This window comes from Lindgomyces ingoldianus (assembly GCF_010093535.1).
Source record: "Lindgomyces ingoldianus strain ATCC 200398 unplaced genomic scaffold BDR25scaffold_24, whole genome shotgun sequence".
NCBI classification, from domain to species: domain Eukaryota; kingdom Fungi; phylum Ascomycota; class Dothideomycetes; order Pleosporales; family Lindgomycetaceae; genus Lindgomyces; species Lindgomyces ingoldianus.
The window spans coordinates 506,243-532,842 of record NW_022985185.1 but is presented as its reverse complement, the minus strand read 5'-3'; the positions used below and the strand labels follow the sequence as shown (position 1 = coordinate 532,842).

The window sequence follows — 26,600 nt, the reverse complement described above, 5'->3', positions numbered from 1 at the left end:
CTCATCTGCTATCAAATTCTCTCCATTCTTCCATCCTGATTGCTCGACCAAACCTCCTACCAAATCCTAAACTAGCGTTTCGGCTTCTTGATGGCGATGCCAACTCCAACCTCAGACGGAGTCCGAGGCGAGTCAAAGCGTCAAGCCCAAGGAGAAGCAGACATAAGCCAATTCAAAACAAGAGGAGACCTTCAGTGAAAGCAGTCGGCAGCTTAGGCAAAAGCAGAGAAGTAGACAGCCAGACAGGGCTAAGACGCGACAGAGTAGAGAAAGGAAGTCGAAGAAATAGAAACTCCCAGAATGCGGGGTGCCCAAGCCGAATAGCCAGCATGGACTCGGAAATACTCAATGTTGCCCATAGCAATGCATGACGGACGCCAACGCCAACGCCGACCATTAAGTCATCCAATTTCCGAACAACCAAGAAAACCAGGACTCCAATCTTGACAGCATCAACACTATATCCTAGATCCAAGATCTAGTACACAATTCCAGTCCCGGTCGCACCAACCCCCAACTTCCCGAGGTTTAGGCTCTGGGACGCCGTGTCCTCAAACCCCTCCCAAGGTAGCTCTTCCTCGCCACCGCTTAGAAAATGACTATGTTCGCTTTCGTTCTCGCTGTCAATATAGCTCTGAATGGTGACCTTCTTCTCCTTCCCTTTCTTGCTCACTTGTTCTTCCTCGACCCTGATCTCCCTCGTAATCTCCTCCAATTCTTGTTCTGTAATTTCATGATCGCCTTGCTGACCCTCAAGAACATCATAGAGATGGTAGATTTGTGTGCTCTTGGAAGAGATTCGCTCCAACAGGTTCGCGATAGCTGTTTCGATTGTCTTGCGGTTCTTCATCCCCATACTAGGGTCATGGGCCAGAAGAATTGCATGATGAGTTCGAAGTTCAAGGTGGAGATGTGCAAGCTCATCTTGCAACTCCTTGACCACAAGTGCAAGAGCTTCCTTTGGGGACCTTGCGGGACGCAGCGTGGCATCAATGTCGTCAGGCATACGACTAGAAACTGGAACCAATTTAGGGACCCGAAGAGGCTCGATAGATGGATTCTCTGCATTGCGACGACACACGGTGCAGTTTACATCATCGTGAGCTTCGAGGTCAATCTTCTGAGTCACATCGATGGTGGTGGTAGGACATTGTTTGCGGGTATGAATTGTGATATCTGGAACAATAAAGGCAGAGGTCATCTCAGCAGGAGCGCTGCGGCGACGGCGGCTTGTGTTGCTGAGTATTGAAGTATCGGCAGCGGCAGCAGATTGGTTAGTCTGGGTTGGTTCAGCGGGTGTAGCACCATTGTGGTTCGAGACGTGTCCTGAGAGATCTTCGAAGATAGTACAGGTAGCATTGTTTTTTTCCGCAGCATCCTTCATGGATGACTTGCGCGGTAAGGATGCCTGGCGGGTGCTCTTGACGGAAGCAACTGATCGAACAGTATCCTCACGGGAGTGACGCTCTGCAGGCACAGACGCAGACTTGCCACGAGCCGCCGCCCGCTCTTCTTCTAGGGTACGTCGAAGTGCAGCAATGGCATCGCTGTTGATGAAGCTCAACTCGGTCAGGTCAAGAGGTGCCGGCGGCTCGACGATTGATACAGGTGCAGTAGGCATTCCGGAGGCCCCCCCACGCATGACGTACGGAGTTCCACGAGGAGCAAGCGAGAGGTCAGTGGTCGAATCCATATCGCTATCGACTTGGGCATGTTTGCTATGAGAGACTGGAGCTGATACACTTCGGGAGGAGTCAACCGGGAGAGACGCCCGGTGAAAGGATGACTTGCGGGGGCTCCTCTCGATCTGGTTGGCGGAATGGAATGCACTAGCAGATCTACTATTGCGCGATGCTTCCTGAACACGGTTCGCGATCCGAGTGCGAGTGTCCTCTCGTCGATGGCTTGGCTTTCGCTGTATGTTGGTTGTGTCTTTGAACGTGTTCTCATTCTCAGCGGGCACACTGGCAGTCGCCTGACGGATGCTCAGTACCTCCCGAGTCATATCCTCCATCTCCCTGACAGCGCCTTCCCGTCTCTGAATCTTCTTTTTCAGCTGCTGTTCTCTCCTCGTCCAGCGAGCTTCTTCGTCTTCGTGCTGAGCAGCCAGCTGAGCAAGCTCTTGCCGAAGGTTCTCGTTGTCAATTTGGACGGCCTCATTGGTTTGCTCCTGAGTCATATCCTGGAAATGGCGGATAGTATCATCGCGTCGGTCGATTCGGCCTTTCAATTCGGCTTCTCTGCTTGCCCATCGACGAGCCTCTTCCTCACGTCTAGCTTTGAAGCTTGCCACCTGTGCTTTGAGGGCCTCATTGTCTGCCTTGAGTTTGGCGAAATCTGCTTGCTCTTTACGTGCTTTGCGAAGTTCAACCTCTTTCCTAGTAAGATGTTGGGTGTTCTCGTCATATTGGGCACGAACGCGAGCCAATTCAACACGAAGAGTCTCGTTCTCTTTGTGCACTACGTTCTCGGCTCGGTCGACTTGTCGTCGCAAGTTTTGGGTCTCCTCCTGATACATCTCCTGCTCTTGTTCCAATCGGCCTCTAAGTGCGTCATTCTCAGCACGGAGAGAATCGACTTCGTTCCGCAAAGTGTCGTTTTCAACACGTAGTGCTTCCTTCTCTCTTTTAATATCCTCGAAATTCTGGAAAGCGACGCTAAGTTGGGAGACCAAGTTGTCACGCTCAGAAGTGATGCGCTTATTGGCGATCTCTGATACGGAAAGCTTCCTTTCTGAACGATCTAGGCGTGTTCGAAGGGTTTCTACGGATGCCTCAAGGCCTGCACACATCACTATCAGTACGAGTTTTGATACAAATTCATTTGAGGCTCCACTTACGCGTCTTTTCAACCTTCCAGTTGGTCTTACCTCCAGGGCCCTCGCCATCCGTGGATCCCAACGCGCTGTCACTTCGTCGGAGCTTGTCATTTGTATAGCATGACGCTCTGAGCTCGATGATCTCAATCTCTTGTTCCTCAATCTTCTTCTCAGCCTCTGCTCGTTCGTGCTCCAATTGCGCAACTTTCTCCTTCAACAACTGAAGAGAGGCGAAAATTGCCTTTTCTTCTTCGGGAATTGGGACGCTATCCACAGGAATATGGTTGGGATGACGACCCCTGGCGCGACCGTTATTATGAGGTGCAGCAAATCGAGATCGGGGCGGCGCGGCTTTAGAGAAGACAGGGGTGCCATCCTGGAAGACGCCGGAGACAAGCTCGGTAAGGTTCGGGAGGTCAGGGAGCATGAACGACTGTGCAGTCGCATTCTGAGCGGTCGTGGGCCTTGACCGCTGCGTGCCTTCAACGTGTGCAGGGGATTCAACAACCGCGTCCATTTGAGCCGATGTTTGCCGGCTTCGTGGGCCACTAAAACGCGTGGTCTTGGCTTGGAGGGTGATTGTTGGTGGCCGTTCCTCGATGAAAGACGACTCGTCTTCGGAGATCTTTGCGTGTGACTTCGCCAGCGTAGTGCGCTTTCTCTCGTTGTTTGCAGCCACAGCTGGTGAGTTGCGCGCACTGCCATGGCGCGGGGATGCAGTTTCCATTTCGTTGCGGGAGGCGCGTCGAATCTGGGCATCACGGCGGAGACTCCCCGTCTCGGCTGGATATGACTTGCGCAGGCGTGCTGGTGGCGGAGTCATATCGTAGAGGCTGTTGAACCCGGCCATGGACGAATTTACTTTGCCAGGCGTGCTCCGGTTGCTGCGGTTACCGCCACGAGCTTGCTCTATCGATGGATCATCATCACTGTCTGAGACACTATGATCGAAATCAGCAAAGTGTTTTTTGACCATTGAAGTGTCCGGCCCTGGAGCCTCAGACTTGGGCAATTGCCAGGACCCGTACTTCTTCGCAGTGGATCGTAGGTGCGGACGTCGAGGGAGAGTATTTGTGTCGTCGTCGAAGTTGTGCTGCGTAGACATGAGGACCTCGTCGTTGTTGAAAAAGGCCGAGGTTGAATCGCCAATCTGTTGTGTCGGGTTTGAGTCGCTCGGCGGAGGTGAGGGAGAAGGAATTGCTCGTGGGCTGTGGCTTAGGCTACGAGATAGCTGCCGGATAGCATGTGCCGCACGCGCTTTCCCATCGCTGTTTGGTGGTGAGGACTGCATGTTATGTACTGTTAGCTATGGTTGTGCGAGTGTTGTCTGCGGCCGTGACACGCGGCGGATACAATTTTAGGGGATAGAAAAGATATGCTTCAGAAGAATGCTTGAAGCAAGAAGAGGTTATCCAAAAGAACAATCAAAGGCGTGGTCAATTGAGGACCGGGGGCCTTGTAGAAGGTGCAATGGAGAATTGAAGGTGGACGTGTTGTGAGAGACCATAACGTCGGACGTAAACAAACGAAAGATGCCGACGCTAGGCTAAGCTTGGCAACAGGCGATCACGTGCACGTCCTCACCCTCACTTGTTCTAACAACTTCGTGACGTCCTTGAATATCACCCAGCAGCATTGTTTTAATTACCACTACAGGCCTGCCATGAGAAGCGACTACAACTACTACTTACCTAATCTCTCGAACTGGCTGCCATGGCCCTTAAAGGAACTTCGCCAGGCTTCATCACACTTTCGCGCTAACCACTAACTTCCAAGGTTTTTCTCCACCGGTACTCTCATCCTTCGCTCAAACCTCCATGTCAATATTTCATTTCCGGATCTCCTACTCATCTCATTCTCAGCCGTTCATTGTCCTCATATCACTGTCATCTCACAAACACCCTCCCCTCAATCATCACCTCCATAAATCGCAAGACCTCGTATTCCAGTCTTCCACATCCGGCGAACTATGCATTGCATCTGATGTGAAAGCTCTACTATGACGCTAATCGTAGATAAATTTATTTGTGTAACCGAATTTGGCGGAGGTCTCACCATCGTCAACCTCGTGCTCGTTGAGTCTGGCCAGTAGTAAGAGCATCGAGTGGCGCCTAAAGACAATATAAGATTATTCCTCTGGTGAGTTTCAGCAAAGCTTCGAATTATTGCTTCAAGCACTATATCCGTTTCGGCCGTTCAACACACCTCAGCTACGCTCGCTATACCATCACAATATCCCACAATGAAATACGCCCATATCCACTCTATCATTCTCCCAATTTTCACTCTAGCTCTATCACACGAGTAGGGCCACGGCCATAATCATCATAAGGATCTCCAAATTCCATCCGACTACTACATCCTCACTGTCTACTAACCTCATGATCGCAAGCTCAACGCCCTGAAAGTGGAAGAGTCATATGGCGGTTCTGGTCTCTACCAGCCAAAGTGCAAGTCGTATTGTTCAGACCTGGTTCGGATTACCACTGCCTGCCCAAATGGGACAGAAGTGGCGTCCGGAACCGGCGCTTTTGTACTGGTACGTGGGCTTCGCGTCTTTAACGGTATAAAGAATTCAGTAAGTGTAGGGCTCAAGCAACCAGCTTCCTCGTAATACTCCATCCTTCCAGGCCACCAAAACGTCCATACTAAGCACAGTGGCCACATCCTCATTGCAATGCAATAATTCCACTATATTGGGGAGGATGCATACACCGGCCCGGATGCTGGACCTAGAACGCGTTGCCCGTTCTCTAGGGACGCATAGAATCACACCACTTCCCCGAGCACGATCCTGTGTACGAATTGAAGTATCCTCTCGGACTCTTTACGTTCAACGTACCGAATTCCACTGTCAGCGGCCTAGCAGCTTCCCCGTCTCAATACAATTCGAGCGCTACCGTCTTGTATACGTGACTCCAACTTTTGATGGCAAAGATTGTACAAGGCTTGAAGGACTTGCTACACGTGATTGCATTATCTCCCCCGTATGGGCTTACTACTGAAGGCGTGAGGTTGACAGAATTGAAATGGTGAGAAACGAAACAATTCTTGAGCGAATGAGTTAAGTGTAATTTTTATTTGAACATGTAAATTAATCATGCATAATGAGATACATGGTTTTCCCAAAGCAGTGAGTTGGAAAATTTCCTTCTTTTTATTAAACCCTACTCCAAATCACACAATCACTTGCGACTCAACATTGGACCCGCTTGCGGAGTAAGAGGAAATTGAGTTAGATGTCTCGATGTCACTGATACTACTGCACCTGACCGCCTACGCCACTCCCAAACATGGCCTCATGACACTCCATAGGTCCGCTTTTTGAGGCGCCCTTTTGCGTTCATTCCACATCCCCTCAATCCCTCATTCCCTCATTCCTCCATATAATCTCCCACACAATCCACTCCCACCTCACAAACACCACAACCCTGTTCCCTGTTAACACACAACGCACGATGCACCCCCCAACCGTCGCCACCGTTATCTTCGGTATCCTTACATTTTTCTCACCCGCCCTGGCCCTAGGCGTCCTTCCATTTCTCTCATCCATCGTCGCTGCAACCTCCGGTCCAGAGTCCTATGTTTCAACTCGACAAGCCCCTACGTTCTCAAAACTCGACCCCAAGATCTTTATCCTCACCACATACGCCATGGAAGCTGAGTCCTGGAGCCTAGTCCCGAACCTCAATCTCTTCGCCAAGAAATTCCCCGTACCAGGTCTATCACCTATGTATCCAGACGTGTATTGTTCAAATAATGGAGAGGTATGTCACGCTACTACTGGGGAAGGCGGTAAGTCTCTCTCTCTACCCCAACCCCAAGTTCAAACCCTTTCCGTACTGCATCCCACCATCCTAACCCCCTGCAGAAATCAACGCCGCCCTCTCCACAGCCGCCCTCCTGGCCTCCCCTCTCTTCAACCTAACCACCACCTACATCCTCGTCACTGGCATCTCCTCTATCTCCCCCAAACACGGGACCCTTGGCTCCGTAACCCTACCCCTCTACTCCATTCAATTCTCCCTTGTCCACGAACTCTCCGCTCTCCAAACCCCCGCAAACTTCTCCTCCAACTACATCCCGCTCGGTGCAAAAGCACCAGACCAGTATCCTGTGTACTTGTTTGGCACTGAGGTGTTTGAGCTGAACGACGCATTACGAAAGGAAGTCGCCAGCTACGCCAAACGCGCATATCTAAACGATTCCGACTCCGCAATCTTCTACCGCAGTCTCTACTACTCTAAGAATGGAGAATACACGCCTGGCGCCGCACCCCCTGGCATCGAACTCTGCGACAGCATCACGAGTGATACATGGTACAGTGGGTCGAAGATCGGGGAGGCAATTGAAGGGTACGTCAAACTCGTCACCAACAACCATGGGGTATACTGCACCGCCGCACAAGAAGACTCCGCCATCCTCGCGGCTCTATTCCGCGGGACCCTCCACGTACCACGCCTTGTCGATTTCGACCGCGTAATTGTCCTGCGCTCTGGCGCCGATTTTGACCGCGAGCACTGGCGCCAAGAAGCTGCTCAGAATCTTCTCTGGGTGGATTCGCCGGGACGGGCCCCTGCGCTGAGGAATATTGGTATTGCGGGTGGGAAGATTGTGAGTGGGATTTTGGGGAATTGGACTAGGGTTTTTGAGAAGGGAGTTAAGGCTGAGAATTATGTGGGTGATGTGTTTGGGACAGCGGGGGGGACGCCGGATTTTGGGCCAAAGAAGCGCCCTGGGAAGGGAGAGGATGGTAAAGGGAGTATGGTGATTGGGGAAGTGTTGTAGAGAGAAGGTGGCCGGGGGGCCAGCGAGTGGGGGGTGTATGGAATGTATTCTATCTGATATTTTGGCGTTTTCCTTCCTGTGGTCCACGGTGTTGGATATGGGATAGGGCAGGAATTACTGTACGGTATGTGCATCGGCAATCTAGATAAAAAAAAGGCGGTATGCATGCACAAATACATATACACACACTGGCCAGATACATTGTTATATCACTAGAGCTCAGACAAGGCATGACAGCTAACACCACACATTCAAAGTACACTAATCCCAACTTTAACGTCGTGAATTGCTAGCCAAAGAGACTGGGATCATTGTCATCCATTACCCAAAAACTCCCCGCTTCCCTCCCACTATTCATCCCCTATCCAATCCTCTCCCTGCATAACTGAACAGCGACATCCGCTGTCCCGCCATCAAAAAAGTCATTCAGAATCACCACCACACTCTCTTCCCTAGTCAAATCCCTCCCAGTCTGCCCTCTCAGCAGCGGCAATATCTTCTGATCGCAAATCGGCTTAGTAGCCAGCAGCGGACTAGTACTAACATCGCTATCTAGAACACTCGCAACAATAACATCCCTAATATTTGTCGCCGTAGCCTGGCACTGCAGCAAGGTAATCGGATGTCCCTTTGGCGGTTTCCGGCCCATATCTTCGAGTTTAGCGAGCATAGAGGAGCCGTCGAGGGTGGCGTTGGCAAGGTCGTCGTAGTTAGAGACTTGGTTGACGTCACGTGTGATGATGAGGCGTTTGCGTTCGTTGCGTAGGTCCTTGATACTCATCCTCATCATATCATCTTGATTTCCGACTTGCAGATCCTTATCCCTGAGCACATCATTCAATATATCGCGAAGTTCGTCGTCCGAGGCCCGCGGACAGTCTGCTGGCACGCCGTCCCAGCGGTTCTGCACAACGACGATCTCGTCGCGGTGGTGGCCGAGGAAGTCGACGATGTCGTGGAGGAATTGCTTATACAACATTCCCGGGATAGCGCCATGTTGGAAATACACCGTGTCTTCTAGAGGACTGACTTTCTGCATCTGGCGATGACAGTGTGCGGGACGGAATTCGAAATACCGGGCTCCAATTTTGAGGATAGTGTCGAGAGAGTCTTTTTGTGTAACAGCGAGCGCACGGATGATGTCGGGGGCGATATGGTTGATAGCGCTATCGGAGACTTTGTTGATCACTTCGAAAGCGCTGGGGAGACTTCTTCCAAGCACTTCTTTGATGATACCGGTGCCCGATTTCTGTAGCAGAGCTTGCGCAGTCTGCAGGCTATTCATCCCGATGTCGTGGCTACTCGGCAGCACCATCTTATGGAACGGCCGGTCTGCTTTGTCTGTATCCGGGGGGGCAACATCGCGCATCCAATCCTCGTAATTCTTCGTCACGGTCACATAGCACAGATGTTGTTTCGGCAATCCCGCGATTCCAGGCCCTGCGTCGTAAAATCCATACGCAACAATCAAATCTTCCACAAAGATACTCGGAGTCTGGTCCATGTTATTCATTGTCCCGTTCTCGAGCGCTCCAGTCATGGAATTAACGTCAACCCATTGCTCAGCAAGCTGTCGCCCATCACGGCGGACCTTGAAACTAAATCTGCCCGAAAACTTGAAGGCCCTGAGGTGCTTGGAATCGACTTCGAGATGGTCGATTGTGAATTGGTCCGGATGTCGCTTTGTGACGGACTGTTTTGGGACGGAGAATTCGATCTCGATGCCGGAAACAGCAATGTAGGCAAAGCATTTTACGCCTTTGGAGGGCATGATGGGAGTCGGTGGCTGTCTGGCTCTTTCTTTGCTTTTTAGAAGGAAGACAAGGGAGAGAGGGAAAAAGCGCGATGCTCAGCTGATATGAATGTGTGAAAAAGAATACCCAATAAACAGCCGCTCTGTCCAAGACTCCGAGCAAATGCCTCCGGTGTCCGTAGAAGAGCAGCCGTGATCAGCTCAATTTCAGAACGACACGGGATGAGGGTCGGCAATGCAGTACTTATACCTCCGAGAAAGGCGCCACGATTCTGAATTTGACCCATCTCAGCTGCTCTCAGTTCTTGGCCGATCCTTGAGTTGCTAGTGGCGTGCGTCAGCTGTGGTGTTGATTCAGCTCCCATTTCGCCAGGAACACCAATGAGAGATAATGAGATAGAGGGGTAATACACGTGGGATAGTCTACCTTCAGAAGAAGCAAGTCCTAGCTTTGGAGACGACTATGAAGCGTCCTTCGGCTTCTATGCAAACCACCATAGGTTACACAGCTGTCATTAGAGACTGTGACCTCAGAAGGGACTGGAGGAAGCCGCCAAATCACGTGAATAGTCTTGCTCATTCCCAAGGTCTTTCATGCCCATCTCAGTAAGCTTCTTCCGTCCTAAGCCCTAAAGCGCCTAGACAGAATACAATATATATACATATCGTGTTGGCGAATCCGCTTGCAAAGGCTCTTCAGATGCCATCCCAGTTTCTCATGCAGAAACTATCATTTAAATGCCCTCCCACGCAACCCCCCTCCTCAAACACAGCATGTCCCACCGAACCAACATGCCCACAACTGCTGCATGCAGAGCTAGAAGCATGACCGAGCCGCCCACTCCTCCAAACCCAACATAGCGCCCATAAAATGTAAATCCAACGAATAAGAAATCGAGTGCTGCAAAGCATAGAAGTGGATACGCGACCCACGGGTCCGCGGCAAACGGCTGACATGGACTGAAGAGCGAAAAGACTTTTGCGACAAAGAGGGCGATTTTAGTTGTGCTGATGAAGGTGGGGTTGTGTAGGACGTTGTGCAAGATTTGGTCGTAATGGGGTGTTGGGGGAGGGGGTGGGAGCATAAGGCGTGGGGACCTTGTTGGAGAAGGCGAGTTGTGTGCATGAGGATCTCGGGGTGGAGGGAGGTCGACCTTTCTTGGGCGGAGGATGACGGAGCCAGGTGGTGGTGTGGGGGATGGGATAGAGGGTTGTTCGGGAGATGGGCTGGGTGATCGATTCGCTACGGTCGCGCTGAGTTTGGAGCGGCTGGGTCGATTGTGGTGGGTGGAGCTTTTCTTTCGGTGATGTTGTCCTGGCGCCGGACTCGGAGTATCTGCACGGGATATCCTGGGTCCTATATCATCCAAGCTTGATGGACCGGTAAAGCCGTTGAATCCATTGAAGTCATCGAATACGGGCGGCGACTTAAAGGCGTGAAGAATTTCGTCAGTGCGGGGACGGTCGTCAGGGTTCAGAGCGAGGAGATGTTTTAGGGACCGGTAGAGTTTCTCAGGGAGGTCTGTTCGCACTCTCCGTTCGTCGTCAAATCCAGCCCAAGTAGAAATCTCTTCTCGAAGTTGGTCTAGATCTTCTTTGTCTTCGTCAATACCATCTGCATTCCGGTAGGGCAAGCGAGCAAAGCACATGAAGTAGACTATCATTCCAAGGGAGAAGATGTCTGACTTGGTGGTGAAATTTCCAAGCGGGCCACCAGGTGTCTCGTGTCGGAGCACCTCAGGCGCGCAGTACGATATTGTTCCCGTAGCTCCTGTGGACTTCCGAGCAACATTTGCAACCTGCACCTCACCGAAGTCGCTCACCAGCACTCGTAGTTTGGTGCCAGTATGGTGGAGTAGACAGTTGCTAGGTTTGAGATCCCGGTGGATGTATCCATTAGCATGGAGATGATTCAAGCCCGAAGTAATATCTTTGAAAAAAGACAGGATTTCCTCAAAGTGCATTCGACGGGGAGCATTCAAATCCTTTGGCTCATCCAGCTGGCCTTTCGACCGCCTCCGAATCCGCTCTTTCAACTGTTCCGTGGTAAAAGTCGACTTTGCCGAGTCTAGAATGTAGTGGTGCAAGTCACCCGCGTTGCAATACTGCTGCAGGATGAAAGCGCAGGGAACGCTTGGCCCAAAATTAGATATCTGGTAATCTTCCAGCCAGACATGCCGATAAGATACCAGATTCTGATGTGAGAGGTTTTGAAGCAACTGCACCTCGATCAAGACCTTCTCTAGCCATTCGTGGTCATCTCCGACTGGCACCCGCTTACAGGCGAACTGGCCGAGCGGCACTCCATCTAGGACATGTCGAACAAGAAGCACGACGCCTTTGCCTCCCCTGCCCAGCTCCCGCTCCTCTACAAAGAACGTCTTGAAATAGTTCGGACTGAATGCTCTTGCAGAAATGCCATGATGCCGCTGCGGCACAGGCGTACTCCCGACGAACTCTGCGCCGTCCGGAGTATGAAATCCGCCTTCTGAATCGCGCATGGGCGCCGGAGCGAGCTGTTTGTGCGGTGATGACGGACGCGAGGTGTCTGCAGATCCAGGCTGGCTCCTCCGCAGCATCTGGAAGTATCCCGGGTTTACAAAGCCTGATTCAGCATCCTGGAGTCCTGCGTGTTCATGCTCTTCGGGCTCGTCTGCGCCGTGCGGGGTGGGCTCTCGAAATGCCCTGTGGCAATAAGGACAAGAGGTGATCTCGACGGCATTGGAGTGCGAGGCGTCGCGGAGGGAGAGCTGCTTGGATCGCTGGTCAAATACCACAACGGCAGAGCCGTGGCGCCTGTATAGAGAGCGGGTCAGCGTGAAAAACAACGGCAGGAGAACAAGCATGCAAACGTTGCGACTGACAGGACTACCTCCCGCGACTCGGCGGGGACATAAGGCACGAGCGACATGCTGCGTGAACGTTCGCGATCGTCCATGGTTGCGGTCAAGAGCTCTGCGGGGAAGCAGCGGGGGTGGACGGGCGCTCGCGCAGAGTGTCGTTCTTTGGACGGGGACGGCGCAGGCGGGACAGGGAACAGAGCATTTTATCGCCAGTGTCGCTGGGCATGGCCGTATTTATTGTCGTTGGGCGGCACAGTGAGCCCGCGGTCAGAATGAATACAGGGGGATGCTTCCTTTGGAGACGGTGTTTACCCACGCCTTTGGAAGAAGCCATTCTGGCACGGACCACACGTTCATGTCCTCTGACTACCTTCGTCAGTAGCAAATCTGTCTTCTCTGCATGTTTTTGGATCATGTCCAATCATTACTAGTGACTAGTATTTAGAATACCCAACCGCTCCACTCCACAGCATCATGCTCTTTGCTGAGCACATCGGAACCCAAAACCAGTCTATCCCCAAGATATCAACCATGCCACCCCTCGCCTCAACCTGCGGAGATCAGTCTCAACCCCAACCCCGCTCAAAGCAAGCTTTTGATGGTCTGTCCCCCTTCAAATACCTCTCCCTTGTCCAGCTTCTGCCAGCCATTAACCGCACCAACCTCGACGCACACCATCTCCGTGAAGCCGATGTCAGGCGAGAAGTCGCCCATCGCGGCTGCCTTTTCCTTCCATGGGTTCCAGACAACGGTATCTTGCAGATTGTCGCGGACGACATCGAAGCGTGGCGTGCCGCTCTCCAGCACCGTCGTAGTGTCCTGCGGGATGGATGCATAGACGCGGTCAACTTCGCCGGTGATGGTGACTGAGGCATCAGACTGCTTGTGTGTCGTCGCATTCAGAACTTTATCAACGTAGTCGACGCCAAGGAGTCCACTTATCGAGACTTTGGAGATGTCCTGCAACACGCGACGTTAACGCAAAAGGCATGCAACAGGGGGAGGAACACGCCGGGAGTGACAGAAAGCTTACCTTGACCTTCAGATACGTGTGCAGCAGCATTTGGAACTCGAAGCTATGATCGCCTTCGTTGCGGACATTCATAACCGTCTGCAGGCTGTCCTTTGATAACGTGACACTGTATACTAGTCCGAAGTCCAACGGCCACGCTGTTCGCGCCTCTGGCGACAGATTCGAGCTGTAGAGGCCAAAGTCAAGCTTGACTGAGCTTCCCGCGGCATCCAGCGCATCCTCGGACGTGGCTTTTCCTAGGAATTCCCAGCGTGATGTTCGAGCGAAGCCGTGTTGCGGAAGGGCGGACGTGGGGTGACCAGATTTGGGAGGAGGACCGAAGACCTCGAGCAAGAGTGTTAGCAATATTTCGTATAGATATATATCCTCCCACTCAATTGAAATGGCCACCTTTTCAGAAGGCTCCTCGGCACTAGAAGCAATCGTGAACTTACAGGAAAGACGACCGGAATCCCTCCGCGAACCGCCTTACTTCCATCAAGCGCCGCCTTCTCACTCAACCAGAGGTTCTCTGCCTTGCCACCATTGCTCTTCCAGCTAATCACCGTCGCACCATACAGCAGCACCTCGACGCTCTCACCAGAGGGCAGCGTTGCCGTGACCTTGGAGCTAGTTCCCGATCCCGTAATTTCTACCTGAGGTGCTGGAGCAGCCGCCGACGGCGCGTTTAGCGCTGACGGGCGATTTGCGCGGTCGACCATGGCGTAGTGTAATTATCCGGTGTTCTACGATATAATACTGGGTATCGCTGTGAAGTCGAACTGGAGTTGCTTGGAAAACTGTTGTAAAGGCGGGGTGAACAGCTCAGCAAACCAGCCCAGGCCAAACCAAAAACTTGCGCTAATTTTCCGCGGGCCTGTCGGAAATACGCTGAGTCAAATAGTCCACTCCAAGACAGTAGCCTAAGCTCTTATTTGTAGCTATCAATAGGTTGAGCGGAGGGGTGTAGATGAAGGCGAGTAGAGTAGGAATGGAGGGGTAGATGAATATGGCACAGCAGCTTATTACGCCCCACCATGCACATTCCTTCTGAAACACTAGTGTTTCATGTGCATTCGCCTAGTGGGTTCGATCAACAGCTATTTGAGCTGCTTCTGAGCATGCATTCCTCGTTCACCAGACAGCCTCACACGTTCAATGTAATATGGTGCCACGCAAACACCAAGCAGAATGCGCAATGAAGATGAACCACTGTTTTTTCTCAATGACCCGTTCGTACGCCGACGATATCCACCATTCCAGAACTGGCACAGCCGGTAGCCATTATGCAAATAAAGAAACAACTAATCTTCACTTGTGGATATCCAGAGACACGGCCCTTTAGCCACTCTACACTCTACCCAATACCCAAAAACAGCATCTGTGCCGTACAATCTGTCGAGCATACTTTTCCATCTACTGGCCCTCCTCGCTTCGCCTGCCTGCAGCGTGAACTTGACGCCTTAGATCGAACAAGACATCATCGAACTCTCTCTCGTCGGCGCGGCCCAGTACCATCTGCGAGCAATCGGAAATGATTTTCCTGAGCCGCCCAAGAACGCTTCTCGGGGTGAGAATGACCCGTTCAGTGAACGAACGGTTCGGTGTTGCCACACTTTCAGAGCCATGCTGTGACTGGGGTTGTTCCGTTTTGAGAGGGGCTGTGGTGTCACTCTGGCGTGCCACATCTGTATTCTGTTCGCCCACCAACACGGATGCCTCGTCTGATTGGATTGGTGCGTGGTCGATTGTGATGTCGTTCTCTTCGACCACAGTTGGTCTTGACGAACCAGCAGCTGAAGAAGCTGACTGCGGGGGGGCGCGTTTGGGCGTGACTTGAACGTGACTGAGGCGCTTGACTTGGGAGCTTGAGTCTGTTGAGGCTGTGGCTTTGGCTGTTCCTACGTCTTGACTCAGGCTCTTTCGTGCCCTCTTGGGTGCCGGCGTGTTCTCCACAAGAATGTCCGCAGAATGTGCCTCCACCTGGGCAGGAGCTGGCATTGATCGAGGAGCGGGTCGTTTCCGAGAGGCGGATGCCAACATGACAACCTGGCTGTCCGGTAACTCCTGCGTACTCCATCTGGATTTCTTCAAATTATGAGCATCGCCCTTCTTCTCAATCTTCCTGCTGGCCGGTGACGACACAGCGGAGCTGGGTTCAGGTTTGATCAGAGGATTGCTAGTGGGTTTGACATGAACGACAATGCAATCTAATATGCCATCGTCATCGTCATCGTCATCGTCATCGTCAGGATTCTCCTTGGAAGACTCTGGCAAAGTTTGTAGTAGTTCAACAGCTTCCGTAGTCTTACTCTTCTTAGATTTGCGCATGCTATCAGCAGTCGATTGCTTCCGCCTTTTTGTGCCGCCATGCCGCCTCGGACTAGACAGGACAGAAGTTCGGGAAGACCGGCGACGGCTTTCTACCTGTGTGTCAGGAAGTTCGGTTGGCTCTTTGGCTGCTTCCATGCTTAAGAATGAGTCTCCCACACGGCTAGTTCCGCTAGAGATAGTCCCGGCCTCTTTCTGAGTATCTTCACCCTCGGCAGCATTAGCAGGCTCGTTATCAGAGTCTAGAGACTCTTCTGGGGCCCCTAAAGGGTGGGCTGCAACATCCTTGTGTTCAATTGTGTCTGGATGTAGATTCTGAGAGAGTGCATCAACGTATAAATTGTTTGGCTCTTGCAGAGTTCCAGAGAGTGTCCCTGAATCTTTGCCGACGGTAGACTCAATCTGGGCGTTGAGCTCTGCAGTCAGTTGAGCGGTCAGCTGTAGATCGACAGTGGAACTTGGCACTTCAGGAGGATCTTCATCTGTTGGCAACTCATCCTCGGAACTATCAACTTCATTCTGGTCCATAGGCCTGCCGACATGTAACAAGAGGCCCTCATCAACCGTCTCTTCCTCGTCAGTGATCATGGAATGGTCATCTTCAAATTGTTCAGGTTGATGGTAATCGAAGCTGTCACGCACAAGATCATCGCTCTTGTCGTTGCTATTGGAAACACGAGTGCTGGGTCTCAATTGTGACTCGAAACGCGGGGGGGATGAGCCCAAATCATCCGTATCATTTGCAAGCCGCACTGTTCGGACCGCATTTGGTGTCGCCATATTGGTGTCGTCCCTCAAGACTTGTTGGCTACGATTACGAGCTTGGGGCGTTGGTGAAGACCCAAGATATACGTCCATTGGGCCCATGGAAGCAAGCGACTTCAGAGGAGTACGGGAATTCTCGCTCGGCAGATCATCAACCCTGGTCAGGTCAGAGTGGAATTCCATGCTAGGTTCCCTCGTAGCGTTCTCTTGTGGCTGGGGATCGGATACAGATGCAACATCTGAGAAGATATGTGCTGTGCCTCGTTGTCGTTCTATCATCTCTATCTGTCGCTCGGTCAATATTTGAGACTCTTGGTTGAGCGGGTCGGTTGGCGACGATACAATGGGCTCAAATTGTATTTGGGAATTCTCATGTCGAAGGCGAACCTTAGGTGTATGGCGAGAAGACATTCTTCTTGTACTGGTGCTCGGGACAGCAGGTGAGCGCGAGGAGCGGATGGTTTTAACGATCTCGAAGGGGGAATCTTTGATGCGTGGGCTTCGGAAGCCTCGTTCCGAATCAACGATTTGAGAATCAGAGTCATAAAAGGACGGGGTTTCATGCTTCGTTAACATTAGTATCAAGTCTTTATGGAAAAGAATGCCGACCTACCACATCCTCATCCTTAAGAGATAGCGATGGTAAGGATATATTCACGGTGCTGTGAAATCGACGTAGAATGTTCTCAAGCCGAGAAGGGTATCGCAAACTCTCTTCTTTACCAAAAGTTGCATTCCAAGTTGTAATCGAAATGTTGACGATGCTAAGTCGTCGGCTTGAAAATCCGGCGGTCACAAGAGGCTCCAAGACCACGAGCATTGAGCTGTCCTTACGAGGCAATCTTTCCAAAGCAGTATTGACAGCTTGCCATAAGTTAAGGACCTGTTTTGCGTTAGTGGCATCTTTAATATATGTTGAATCAACGTACTTCACGATACAGATGCTTGGCACTCTGCTCTTTGCCCTGCAGTTTCCTGTCCGCATCTTCGATCCACGGTGTTATACCTACTTGAATGCTGCGCAGATACACAGCAAGATAAGATAGTGGACACTGCTGAATCGAATTCGCAAGAGCTGAGAAGAACTCTCGGACGCTTTCGGAGTCGCCAACATGAACGGTTTGATATGATGCTGACCCGATGGAGACAATTGCAGCATAGAAATGGTTATAGGGGTTGAACTCATGGCCTCGTGCAGGAATTTGAGATGATGGCCAGAGGCTTTGTCGTCCTTGGTCGAGGTTGCGTCGCACGATGGTCTTGGGTAAATTCTGGAGGAGTGTTGTGGCATATGGTAGGCAAACGCTGCTGTCTTCCGTGTGCCTCAGAACACGCTCAGAAACCTTTTCGATCACTGCGAGCACAACGGCGCCTTCACCTGCTTCTCGCCGGACAGCCTCCACGAAGCTAGTTAACAGTTCTCGTCCCGAGGGACTACCGAGAAGAAACTTTGAACCCAGCGCAAGAATCTCGACCAGGACTTCGTACTCTTTACCGAGCTGTTGAGACTGGCGTTCGTTCGCGTCAGACGATCGTTCTTGAATACAGGCTTTCGTTTGATTTGCAATCCGAGCCCAGAAGTTGAGCGTGACGGCGTTCTTCGACGAAGAATCCACGGCCGCTGAACAATCCCTAAGCAACTCTAGTTTCCCTAAGCGAGTGTTCCGAGCGTTAACACACGGCTCGAGAATAAGCTGCACGGCTTGAAAACGGACTTTGTCTGAGAGTTTCCCTTCGGATCGACTAACGAGGAGATCTACGAAGTAGAGAAGCGGTGATATCCTTGGTCCATTTTGTCGGGAACGGTTGGAGGGTGTTCCAGCGAGCTCAAGCCCATTCTCTTCGTTTCTTGTGAGACATTTGTCGGCGAACTGAAAAGTTCCTAACTTTTCTAGCACTTTCTCAATCAGGAAACAAAACTTATTCGCCCAGCTGACTTCTTTCTGATGTGCAATGGCAAGCTCGGAGGTATGTCGATCCCATATTCGGCGCAGCAGATTGACAATGTGTGCTAGAGCATCCTTCGTTTCAGTGGACGCCATTACCTCTTTACTACTTGCCTCCACCAGTGAGTCTAGGAGACTTATCCACACTGTCTTGGCTGGTTGATTTTCCTCGGTTTCGAGCAACCACGGCGTGGCATCCAGGAGTGTTTCCACGAATTTCAGGATGGATGAGAGGTTTTTGCGTACCCACTTTGGGTCTAGTAATGGCAACTCATCTCGCTGCACCATTGACTGGCTCTTGAGTTCCAATACTCTCTGTTCATCCCACGCTTTCCTGGAGCCGTTCAACAAGCTGGACACGATACGACATGAAACCACAGCATACTTCGACGAGGAAGAGTGGATCAATGGCTTCCAGAAATCAGCGACAAACTCGTTCCAGTACCGGTCGAGCTGCTCATAGGATGCAGTCGGTCGCAACCCGTAGTAGAGCAAGGCCAGATAACTCGCGGTAACCACCTCGCCCTCGGCTTTTTTCCAGTGGCTTCGACGCTGGAGCTGCTGCTGGGGAATCTTGAGCAAGAGTTCTGACCAACTACGTGGGCTAGACTGCGTAATGTTGACCGCATATATCAAAAAGTTGGTAGCCACATTGGCGTTGACTTTGACCATGTCGTTGTCTGATTTGAAGAACTTTTGAAGCAACGCTAGCCAATCAGACATTGCGGTAAACTTGTTCAAATCAAACGAATCTCGAAGGAACGCGGTGACGACGCCCCATATTTGGGGAACCAAGGGTGCCACTTCGGAGCCTAACATTTTGTCGAGCTCTTGAGCGATGACCTTACCAAGGGTGTTTCCGTCAGTCTTTACGCGGTTCAGAATTGACAAAACTGCCTTGGTCACCTGCGGATCCGACCCAATTGTTTTTGCTGCAGACATGGCAGTATCCAATGCGCTCTGGTTGATGTCTTTCTGGCACGATAATAAAGCCTGGAGGGTGTGCTTGAACCATCTGTCCGTGTGTTTAGCCATTACTTCCGGGCGTTGTTGTATCAATTTTCGGTAGACGCGGATTCGATAAGCAAGGACGGAGAATCCGGAGACACGGTCGTTGATATTGTCAAAAACGTCGAGGATCTTCTCTACGCGTACAGTTGTCATAATCTTCGGGCGAAAGTTTTGTTGCATCAGAAGGGCCAGGTGAGTGTTGATTATCGTCTTGGGCATGCTGGCATCTGCAGCGACCTGGATGCATCGCTCAACTATAAATGAACAAAAACCGTCATCCATAGCAGTTTTCAAGTCGGCAATCCTAACCAGCACCATAAGAAATTTAATGGCCTGTCCAATCAACTGCGAGTCCGGCCCACTTCCAGTCATGCTCATCGCTTGCATGTCCCTCCGTATGAATTGAGACAAAAGCCCCATTTTGATCGTGAGGGACTGGATGTCTGGGACCTTTTCATAGGCTTGCATCGTCCGCTGCAAGGTGATGTACGCATCGAGCTTAGAGGACCTCGAACCCTGGGCTAGCATCTTGACCATTGACTCCAACATATCTGCGAGTGTTTCGAACTTGTGTGCCACGGAGCCTTCGTCAGTTGTTGGGGGTGTGGAGGCTGGATCGTGGGCTTTGAGGATAGATTTTAACGGCCTGCTCACACGAGTCTGGGGTAAAGGTCTCAAGGGCGAGCTATGAAGCGGTGTCCAATGGTGGGGGGCAAGGCTGGTGGCAGGGAGCGTGCATGTCGGGATCTCGAAGTTGACTCGCTTCTTTCTGCTGCTAGAATTGGTAGAATTCGCAGTCTCAGAAGAGGGTGATTGCGCGGGAGTACTGAGGTGCGACTTGGACGTGGAAATTCTATTTAGAAGTAATTTGGTGCCAAAGGGATCATCCAAGAATTCTAGGGCTTCGTTGACCTCTTTGTCGAGGTCTTTTGGAGGAGTGGGAGGACGAACAGAAAAAGTCTCGAACTTGGAAGTAGACAACACCATGGCTATGCTTGAAAGCAGTTACTAAAAGCAAGGAACTGAAGAGGAGAAGATGACTCTCGCATTGCGGGGCGCGAGGTTGAGGACTACTCGAGCGACGGACGGGGGTGGATATAGAGATAGCGTGGAATGGCTGGGTAGAGTCCGACACGTCTTTCGCGAATGGGCCCGTGTCCGTGTCCCCAACGCGAAGGATCACGTGCCAGCAGGGGTCGCCTAAAGTGCTCTTCATTGGGACCTACAAGACTTGATAACACAATCCCCTATATCTGTTGGCGTTTAGTTTCTTAAATGACTGGAGTTGCTTTGATCTCACCTCTACGGAGTATGCACCTTCGCAATTATAGCCCCATTGCTAAACATGGCCGCGCGCCTACTCAGGTACTTATTGCAGTTTGCTAAGAGAGGCTCCCAAGGCCTATTCTGACCACTGCATTCAGAACACTGTGTTCAATCACCTAGGGTGTGCAAAATCGTAGAACGTAAAGATCCTTGGACCTGCCAGCCGGAAGCCTCTGTCGTGAGCCGGAAAGTGGGTAATAGAGTTGCCAATGCAGTCTTCCGCCCAACGATGTGCAGCCATCCGAGTTTCCCTTTCCAATTGTACCTCCCGGGATGATAAATTGCCTCTGTCTTCAGGCTGAACGAGATCGTGGGTGCGGTTCATGTCTTTCCTCTGCGACAACTATCACCAATTGCGGGGCTGCATCCCGCACCCGTCAAAGGCATCCTGCGAACGCTGAGCCGTAAACTCTCCACGACCACGCCACCCTCCCTCATCCTTTGTGACAAACACAAAATGCTGCCCAAGTCTGCCACAATACCCGGCGCCGGAAAAGGTAACTTCTAATCTGAATGTACTCTTGTTGTGGGCCAGTAGTAGACAGGTCGCTCACATGCGCCCAGCGAAGCTTGAACGGGTCACAGCCATCCTAGCCAACCTCGACGCCAACCTCGACACGAACAAGCTTTCCCCCAAGCGTACGCTTCAAAATCCCCACCTTTCTTCGTAGGTGAATCCCTTACCAGCGACCAGAGCGAACCGAGCTACTAGAAGAACTCAAAGTCCATGGACGAGCTGTGGAGAATGCAGACCCCATATTCACAGAGGATGTACGTACAGGCAGCGCAAATTTATGAGATGGATTGTTAATTCCACTGGTGCTATCAGGGTATTCGGACCTTGTCCCGCCATGCCTTCGAGAGCAACGACTCCAAGACCTCGCAGGAGGCCCTTCGATGCCTTGCGAATGCCCTACTGCTCCAGCCGAAAACACGCCAAAGCCTCGTAGATTTGGGGTATGCCCCTAAAGCGGCGGAGAAGATGAAGGCAAGGAACCGATGTGTCTTCGCAATCTGAGACCGTCTGACTAGCTAATAGAGCGAGAACTATGATGACGAGTTCCTACTCTCACGCATTCTCTTCCTCATGACCTACGATACCACCCTCGACTACGAAAAGCTTGTCAACGAACAGCAGTTGGCCGAAAGCATCAACCTCGCCCTTGCTCGACATGCGAAAAAGTATTCCAAGTCCGCTCGACGCTTGTCGCAGACCAACAATCCAATGGAGCCCATGGCACTTTCCGAGACCCTGAAGCTATTATTCAACATCACGCATTTCTACCCCGACCTCAGTGAACACTTCTCCAAATCGATACCTCATATCTTCAAGATCCTCACCCGCATGAAGATACCAAATCCTCCGTTGCAAGCACCCATAAATTACTTAGTCAATGCCCTCATTAACCTAGATCTAGAAGATAAGAAGTGCCAACAACTGAAGTTCGTAGGTATGAACGCGGTATTCCCCAAATTTGACGCAAAGTGCAATGCGGAGTACCTCATCAACATCCTCGACAATGCCATTGTAGCATACACAGAAGCCGAACTCGATAACACTATCTCACCCGTACTCACCCTCACCCGCCGTATATATGAGATCGCCCCAGATAGTGTAAAGAAGTATATGGAGTGGTTACTTCTTCCTACCGATGAGGAACGCAGTCGACCGCTTGGCAAGTCCGACACTCTCTCCGCACGTCTCCTGCGTCTGTCTACCTCAGCTATGACGCCAAGCCTGCGCGGCTCCATCTCTGCCATGATGTTTGAGCTTTCTGGCAAAGATGCGACGAAGTTTGTGCATAATGTTGGATACGGTTTTGCTTCCGGCTTCCTTCTCTCCAATAACATACAGATGCCCGAGAATGCAATGGAAGCGCACGCTACGGGTTCTAGTTCAGAAAAGGGCATTCTAGTGAACCCTATTACAGGGCAAAGACTCGATATGGAGGATTCCGCGGAAGAAGCACCCATGAGTGAAGAGGAAAAAGAAAGGGAGGCCGAGAGGCTATTTGTTCTCTTTGAACGGTATTTCTTTATTCTCGTCATGGTTGTGATTGGTTCCGGACTGACAGTAACCCTAGCCTTAAAGCAACGGGGGTCGTGGACGTAAAGAATCCGGTCGAAGAAGCCATCCAATCTGGTCGAATTGAAGAGCTGCCGGATGACCATGTCGAAGATTAACTTTCTACTCCTCCGCCGTCTTTCAGGTTTAACTCCTCTTTCCGACATGCCAATCGTGCACCGCAAGGCGTTTCAGTGTAGCTTCCCAAACAGAGACTCGTCCCTGGGTCTCTCATTCTTTTAATCATAGAGGTCGTTCGATTCATCTCGGGCATTTGGTGAATGCTCTGCTTTCGACTGATTAAGTCGCTATATCTAGATAGACCTTCTCCATTCCTAGCTAGTTGCACGATATAGCTGCAACTGTGGCCAGATTCCTGCACGAATTGAACTATCCGGCCTAAAACATCACCAATACCTTATTACTAGGGGTTTACTGTAGCGAATGAGTGACGACATATAGAAACCCGCCCAGTTTGCATATGCCACTTTCTCTTCTGAACGAGAGAACAGATATGGTTGGCGGGGTCGTGAACCTGCCTCGTCACTGCCTTCTGGACCAGTGAACACGCTCACTTCTATGACTTTCTCTCGACTTCGTTCCAATCTGCCCTTCTCTTGTCATATTTGCCTTGTTGAAGTCACTCTATTGCATGTTCCCTATTGTTTACATGCGTTCTTCTGAAACACCACGATTGCAGAAGCTTTGGCAATCTTCGGCGCAGCTGCAGCAGGTGTACAGATCACTTCTAGAATCATTAAATCTTGTCGATCCCTCTGATGTTTCGCAAAAATTTATCAAGGTTGCCGGCGAGAAGTTCAAAAACATGGCATTTGAAGGATCCCAATTCGGCTAATTGTTATATGTCTTTTCCGACATGGTTAAGAATGATTCCAGCCACTCTTTTTGTCCTGCATCTGTAGATAGTCTTCTTATATTTGCGGGGGACGCTTATATGCAAGATCCGTCGACTCAACCCGGACCCGAGTGTCTCAAGCCGGAATACGGTAGTGGGTTACATCGAATTGCACTTCGGGCGAATGTCTTTTAGACGGCTACAAGCTTCGTTATCCGTTACTCAGGAGTTAATAGATTTCTATCTCAATTTACGCGTTCTCGGAATTTAAAAGGAAGAGTTCAAATGGCTGAAGAAACTAGCAACTCACTCCAAAGTGAGTGCAGCGACTCGAAAGGAAATGGCAGATAAGCAACAGCGAATGTTAGATTCTACCCAGCATAGAGCTTTTTCAGTAGCACTAACCTAAACAGTGAAGTGAAAGAAAATATCTTCCTCGGATTTCTTCTCGACTACGAGCGGCGGAGCGAAGACTTCTTCAAAGCGAGGACCGGGAAAAGACACGCTCGGAAGCGCATCTCGACCCAGACATCAAGAATTTCTTAGATTTCACAAGTGAGATGAAAAGAGCTTCTGGGTGCTATCCACTGACAACTACCAGGCCGAATCATCTAGAGAGCGGAGCCTAGACATCATAGGGAGTACGCAAGCCGCCTCAGCTTCCTCTCCGTACCCTCGACCAAAAACATCACACACACCGAGATCTTGTATGGTTCCACATAGCAAGTCCCTGGTCACCGACATTCCTTTTAACATTCCCCCATCGCCAGATAACTCTCTACTCCGCAACTCAAGCAACCTCAAACCAGCAACCAGCCTCCTCAGCTTCCTCAGCTTCATGAACTACTCTGACGCCTTCTTCCCCCACTCCCGAAGTCCACTCTCAACACTACACCAACAACTATAGAAGCCTGGAGGGGAGAATATAAGAATGATCCCTCTGGAGATATCCTTGCCACACCAATTCGATTGCCATCTTTGCAACAACGCACAGTCAGTTCAGCAAGTTCCATGCGGCAAGCCTCTCCAACCACTAATCTCTCAACTCGACGGCCATCATCAACGGAGCAGTCTTCAGTTCAACCAGCAAGGCAAGCTCCCAGTGGCCGCGTTCCTTTCTCACAGGAGGCTGTATCCAACAAAAACCCTCCACTGGTGTCAAACATTCCCACCAATCAGCCGCTGCCATCTTCAATTCAAATAGAACAGGGTGAGGAGCATCCGTGCTCATTGGGCTTCGCCTTCTCCTCCTGCTACGACACCAGTGATTTTGAATCCCTGGAGGATGTAGGGCCTAGCATCTTCCAACCTGTTGCAGATGTGACATGGAAGCATCCGCGGGGGTGGCGAGAGAAGCATGGAGAACGGAGAGAAGATTGAGGCTCTTCCCCCCAACGGCTTGTCACCCTGAAATCGGTTTACCCGGGGGTAGGGCTAATGGCTGGGAGAACGCTATATCTGTTGCTCCTAGGGAACTCCAGTAAGCTCCTAGGGAACTCCAGGAAGGCACAAAAAGATTGGGGATAGTGTCGAGACAACAGCGTGGAGCTGAGTAGCTATTCTGTATTCCCGGATACGATGTTACACTTTGAGAGTCTCAGAACGTCACAAGCTGCCGGGCATGCTGTGTTTACACAGCAGTATCACTTAAGGTTTAGAAATTTTCGTCAACACCACGACCACCATCACTGGCCATTATCATCGCTACCGTTGCCTGCGGTTACCCCCGGTAACAACACGCCGTGCTCATGTTTGAGCACCTGTATAGCCTACATGCCGTCCGTATATATTTCTTCCAGCCCTTCTTTTCTTCCACGCTCGTACTAAGCCTATTCTCTCTCGTACCAAACCAAGTATCTGCGCCAACTTGCCGTCGTCGCAGTGAAATCCAGCTCTTTCACTTCTCCTCAAATCTGTTACCAACACGTCTCGCCAGGTCGCCGCCTAGAGGAACAACTCTGCACCTTTCTCTTCGTCAATCTCACGTGCGATGAAACACAACGGCGAGTCTACTTAAGCAACTACCACAGTACCCCACGACAACAAGTCAACTGAAGCCTTCATCCGGCACATCTTGAAGTTATTATTCCGTGATTTCATCTGCATTTTCTGGCCACGTTACCTTGCTTACCCTACGTTGTTTGTCTGCCCGCAATGGTCCTGCGACCTCATCAATCTCATGCCCGTAGAGGAAGCTCTCGTGGCAGCCATCGCGGTAACCGTCGCAGCAATCGCGGCAGAAGTCGTGACGGCAATCGCGGCAGAAATCGTGGCAACAATCGCGGCGGAAATCACAGCGGCATGAGAGAATATCCCAGTGGACGTGTCGCCCAGCATGGTAGCAGTGGACATCAGCAAATCGCCGCCGGCCAGCAACCCGTCACCATCACCCAGCAAGCTAGACAAACCACCTCCCAAACTGCCGGCAACGAGAATCCAGCCCCCGCCAAAGGCACTGCTGCTACCAGCCCAATTCGCATCAAGAACCACCCGCGTGGCACGTCCCTGACCGAGGGTGTGGCCTTCAAAAACAAGAAGTTCATGGATGCTGTCCTGGGAAAGAAGTGCCGGAAGCTGAAGAAGGGGCCGAAGGAGGGGAGGATGCAGTTGGTGTGGGGAAGGGAGTAGGGGAGAGTGTGGGTTCATGTTTGTGTGTGGCGCTCCAGCCGTCTATGCCGGAATAGATGTAGTGCTAAATGGCAACTAGTATTGCACATTCTTTACTACGTGTGTGAAATGTATAAGGCTAATATAATTCAAGCCTTTCCTTTCCTGACTCTGTTTCACAGTTCTGTCTATTGTGCTTTCGTAAGTAATACCTGCATACTTCTTGTATTTCTCTGCTTTGTTTCTTACACTACAGAAATACTATTTGGACTTTTAAGTTAACAGACTAGGAGAGATATTAAGATTTCTAATTCTTGCTAGAATTTCCCACAAGATAATAGCTCTGCTTTTCCCTAGAATAAGGAGGAAATATGTGCAAAGAAAGGAAAACAGTTCAAGTCCTTACCTGCCAGAGAGTACAATACACTAGGCACATTTCGGCTATACAATTTAGAAGACGCACAACCTAAACCTCTTGC

The 26,600-nt window shown here is 51.0% G+C and overlaps 8 protein-coding genes across 8 annotated transcripts; 3 read left to right on the top strand and 5 right to left on the bottom strand.

The window, feature by feature from the left end:
• Nucleotides 1-189: 189 nt before the first annotated feature.
• On the bottom strand, nt 190-3,780 carry BDR25DRAFT_304959 (uncharacterized protein). The gene is made up of 2 exons (XM_033690322.1): nt 2,840-3,780; nt 190-2,781 (listed from the first exon to the last, which is right to left on the bottom strand). Exons 1-2 carry the CDS (start codon nt 3,666-3,668, stop codon nt 479-481), a joined length of 3,132 nt encoding a protein of 1,043 aa, XP_033545387.1. The 5' UTR covers nt 3,669-3,780; the 3' UTR covers nt 190-478.
• A 2,691-nt stretch (nt 3,781-6,471) lies between these two features.
• BDR25DRAFT_326722 (purine nucleoside permease) lies at nt 6,472-7,606 on the top strand (the record flags this gene model as incomplete). Its single annotated transcript, XM_033692295.1, has 2 exons — nt 6,472-6,613; nt 6,690-7,606. The coding sequence occupies 2 exons, from the start codon at nt 6,472-6,474 to the stop codon at nt 7,604-7,606; spliced, it is 1,059 nt and encodes a 352-aa protein (XP_033545386.1).
• Nucleotides 7,607-7,941: 335 nt separating this feature from the next.
• Nucleotides 7,942-9,667, bottom strand: BDR25DRAFT_304958 (PLC-like phosphodiesterase). The gene has a single exon (XM_033690321.1). The coding sequence runs from the start codon at nt 9,375-9,377 to the stop codon at nt 7,968-7,970; it is 1,410 nt and encodes a 469-aa protein (XP_033545385.1). The 5' UTR covers nt 9,378-9,667; the 3' UTR covers nt 7,942-7,967.
• Nucleotides 9,668-10,039: 372 nt separating this feature from the next.
• Nucleotides 10,040-12,456, bottom strand: BDR25DRAFT_290282 (kinase-like protein). The gene is made up of 2 exons (XM_033688508.1): nt 12,224-12,456; nt 10,040-12,155 (listed from the first exon to the last, which is right to left on the bottom strand). Exons 1-2 carry the CDS (start codon nt 12,295-12,297, stop codon nt 10,094-10,096), a joined length of 2,136 nt encoding a protein of 711 aa, XP_033545384.1. The 5' UTR covers nt 12,298-12,456; the 3' UTR covers nt 10,040-10,093.
• A 144-nt stretch (nt 12,457-12,600) lies between these two features.
• BDR25DRAFT_265280 (galactose mutarotase-like protein) lies at nt 12,601-14,200 on the bottom strand. The gene is made up of 3 exons (XM_033686911.1): nt 13,670-14,200; nt 13,236-13,559; nt 12,601-13,162 (listed from the first exon to the last, which is right to left on the bottom strand). The coding sequence occupies exons 1-3, from the start codon at nt 13,934-13,936 to the stop codon at nt 12,785-12,787; spliced, it is 969 nt and encodes a 322-aa protein (XP_033545383.1). The 5' UTR covers nt 13,937-14,200; the 3' UTR covers nt 12,601-12,784.
• Nucleotides 14,201-14,605: 405 nt separating this feature from the next.
• BDR25DRAFT_344263 (uncharacterized protein) lies at nt 14,606-20,254 on the bottom strand (the record flags this gene model as incomplete). The annotated part of the gene is made up of 3 exons (XM_033693919.1): nt 14,606-16,874; nt 16,924-17,193; nt 17,240-20,254. 3 exons carry the CDS (start codon nt 20,252-20,254, stop codon nt 14,631-14,633), a joined length of 5,529 nt encoding a protein of 1,842 aa, XP_033545382.1. The 3' UTR covers nt 14,606-14,630.
• Nucleotides 20,255-21,013: 759 nt separating this feature from the next.
• BDR25DRAFT_265275 (uncharacterized protein) lies at nt 21,014-23,054 on the top strand. The gene is made up of 6 exons (XM_033686910.1): nt 21,014-21,090; nt 21,158-21,232; nt 21,288-21,364; nt 21,423-21,581; nt 21,633-22,621; nt 22,678-23,054. Exons 1-6 carry the CDS (start codon nt 21,051-21,053, stop codon nt 22,775-22,777), a joined length of 1,440 nt encoding a protein of 479 aa, XP_033545381.1. The 5' UTR covers nt 21,014-21,050; the 3' UTR covers nt 22,778-23,054.
• A 2,614-nt stretch (nt 23,055-25,668) lies between these two features.
• BDR25DRAFT_316016 (uncharacterized protein) lies at nt 25,669-26,142 on the top strand (the record flags this gene model as incomplete). Its single annotated transcript, XM_033691566.1, has 1 exon — nt 25,669-26,142. The coding sequence occupies one exon, from the start codon at nt 25,669-25,671 to the stop codon at nt 26,140-26,142; it is 474 nt and encodes a 157-aa protein (XP_033545380.1).
• Nucleotides 26,143-26,600: the final 458 nt, after the last annotated feature.

Coding starts and splice junctions, on each gene's coding strand:
- BDR25DRAFT_304958 (XM_033690321.1), bottom strand. CDS start 9,377: ATGCCCTCCAAAGGCGTAAAATGCTTTGCCTACATTGCTGTTTCCGGC.
- BDR25DRAFT_304959 (XM_033690322.1), bottom strand. CDS start 3,668: ATGGCCGGGTTCAACAGCCTCTACGATATGACTCCGCCACCAGCACGC. Junction 2,782..2,839: donor CTGGAAGGTTGAAAAGACGC/GTAAGTGGAGCC, acceptor TGATGTGTGCAG/GCCTTGAGGCATCCGTAGAA.
- BDR25DRAFT_265280 (XM_033686911.1), bottom strand. CDS start 13,936: ATGGTCGACCGCGCAAATCGCCCGTCAGCGCTAAACGCGCCGTCGGCG. Junction 13,560..13,669: donor GGATTCCGGTCGTCTTTCCT/GTAAGTTCACGA, acceptor CTCTTGCTCGAG/GTCTTCGGTCCTCCTCCCAA. Junction 13,163..13,235: donor ACACGTATCTGAAGGTCAAG/GTAAGCTTTCTG, acceptor CGCGTGTTGCAG/GACATCTCCAAAGTCTCGAT.
- BDR25DRAFT_290282 (XM_033688508.1), bottom strand. CDS start 12,297: ATGGACGATCGCGAACGTTCACGCAGCATGTCGCTCGTGCCTTATGTC. Junction 12,156..12,223: donor GAGTCGCGGGAGGTAGTCCT/GTCAGTCGCAAC, acceptor CTCTCTATACAG/GCGCCACGGCTCTGCCGTTG.
- BDR25DRAFT_265275 (XM_033686910.1), top strand. CDS start 21,051: ATGCTGCCCAAGTCTGCCACAATACCCGGCGCCGGAAAAG. Junction 21,233..21,287: donor GAACAAGCTTTCCCCCAAGC/GTACGCTTCAAA, acceptor ACCAGCGACCAG/AGCGAACCGAGCTACTAGAA. Junction 21,365..21,422: donor ACCCCATATTCACAGAGGAT/GTACGTACAGGC, acceptor TGGTGCTATCAG/GGTATTCGGACCTTGTCCCG.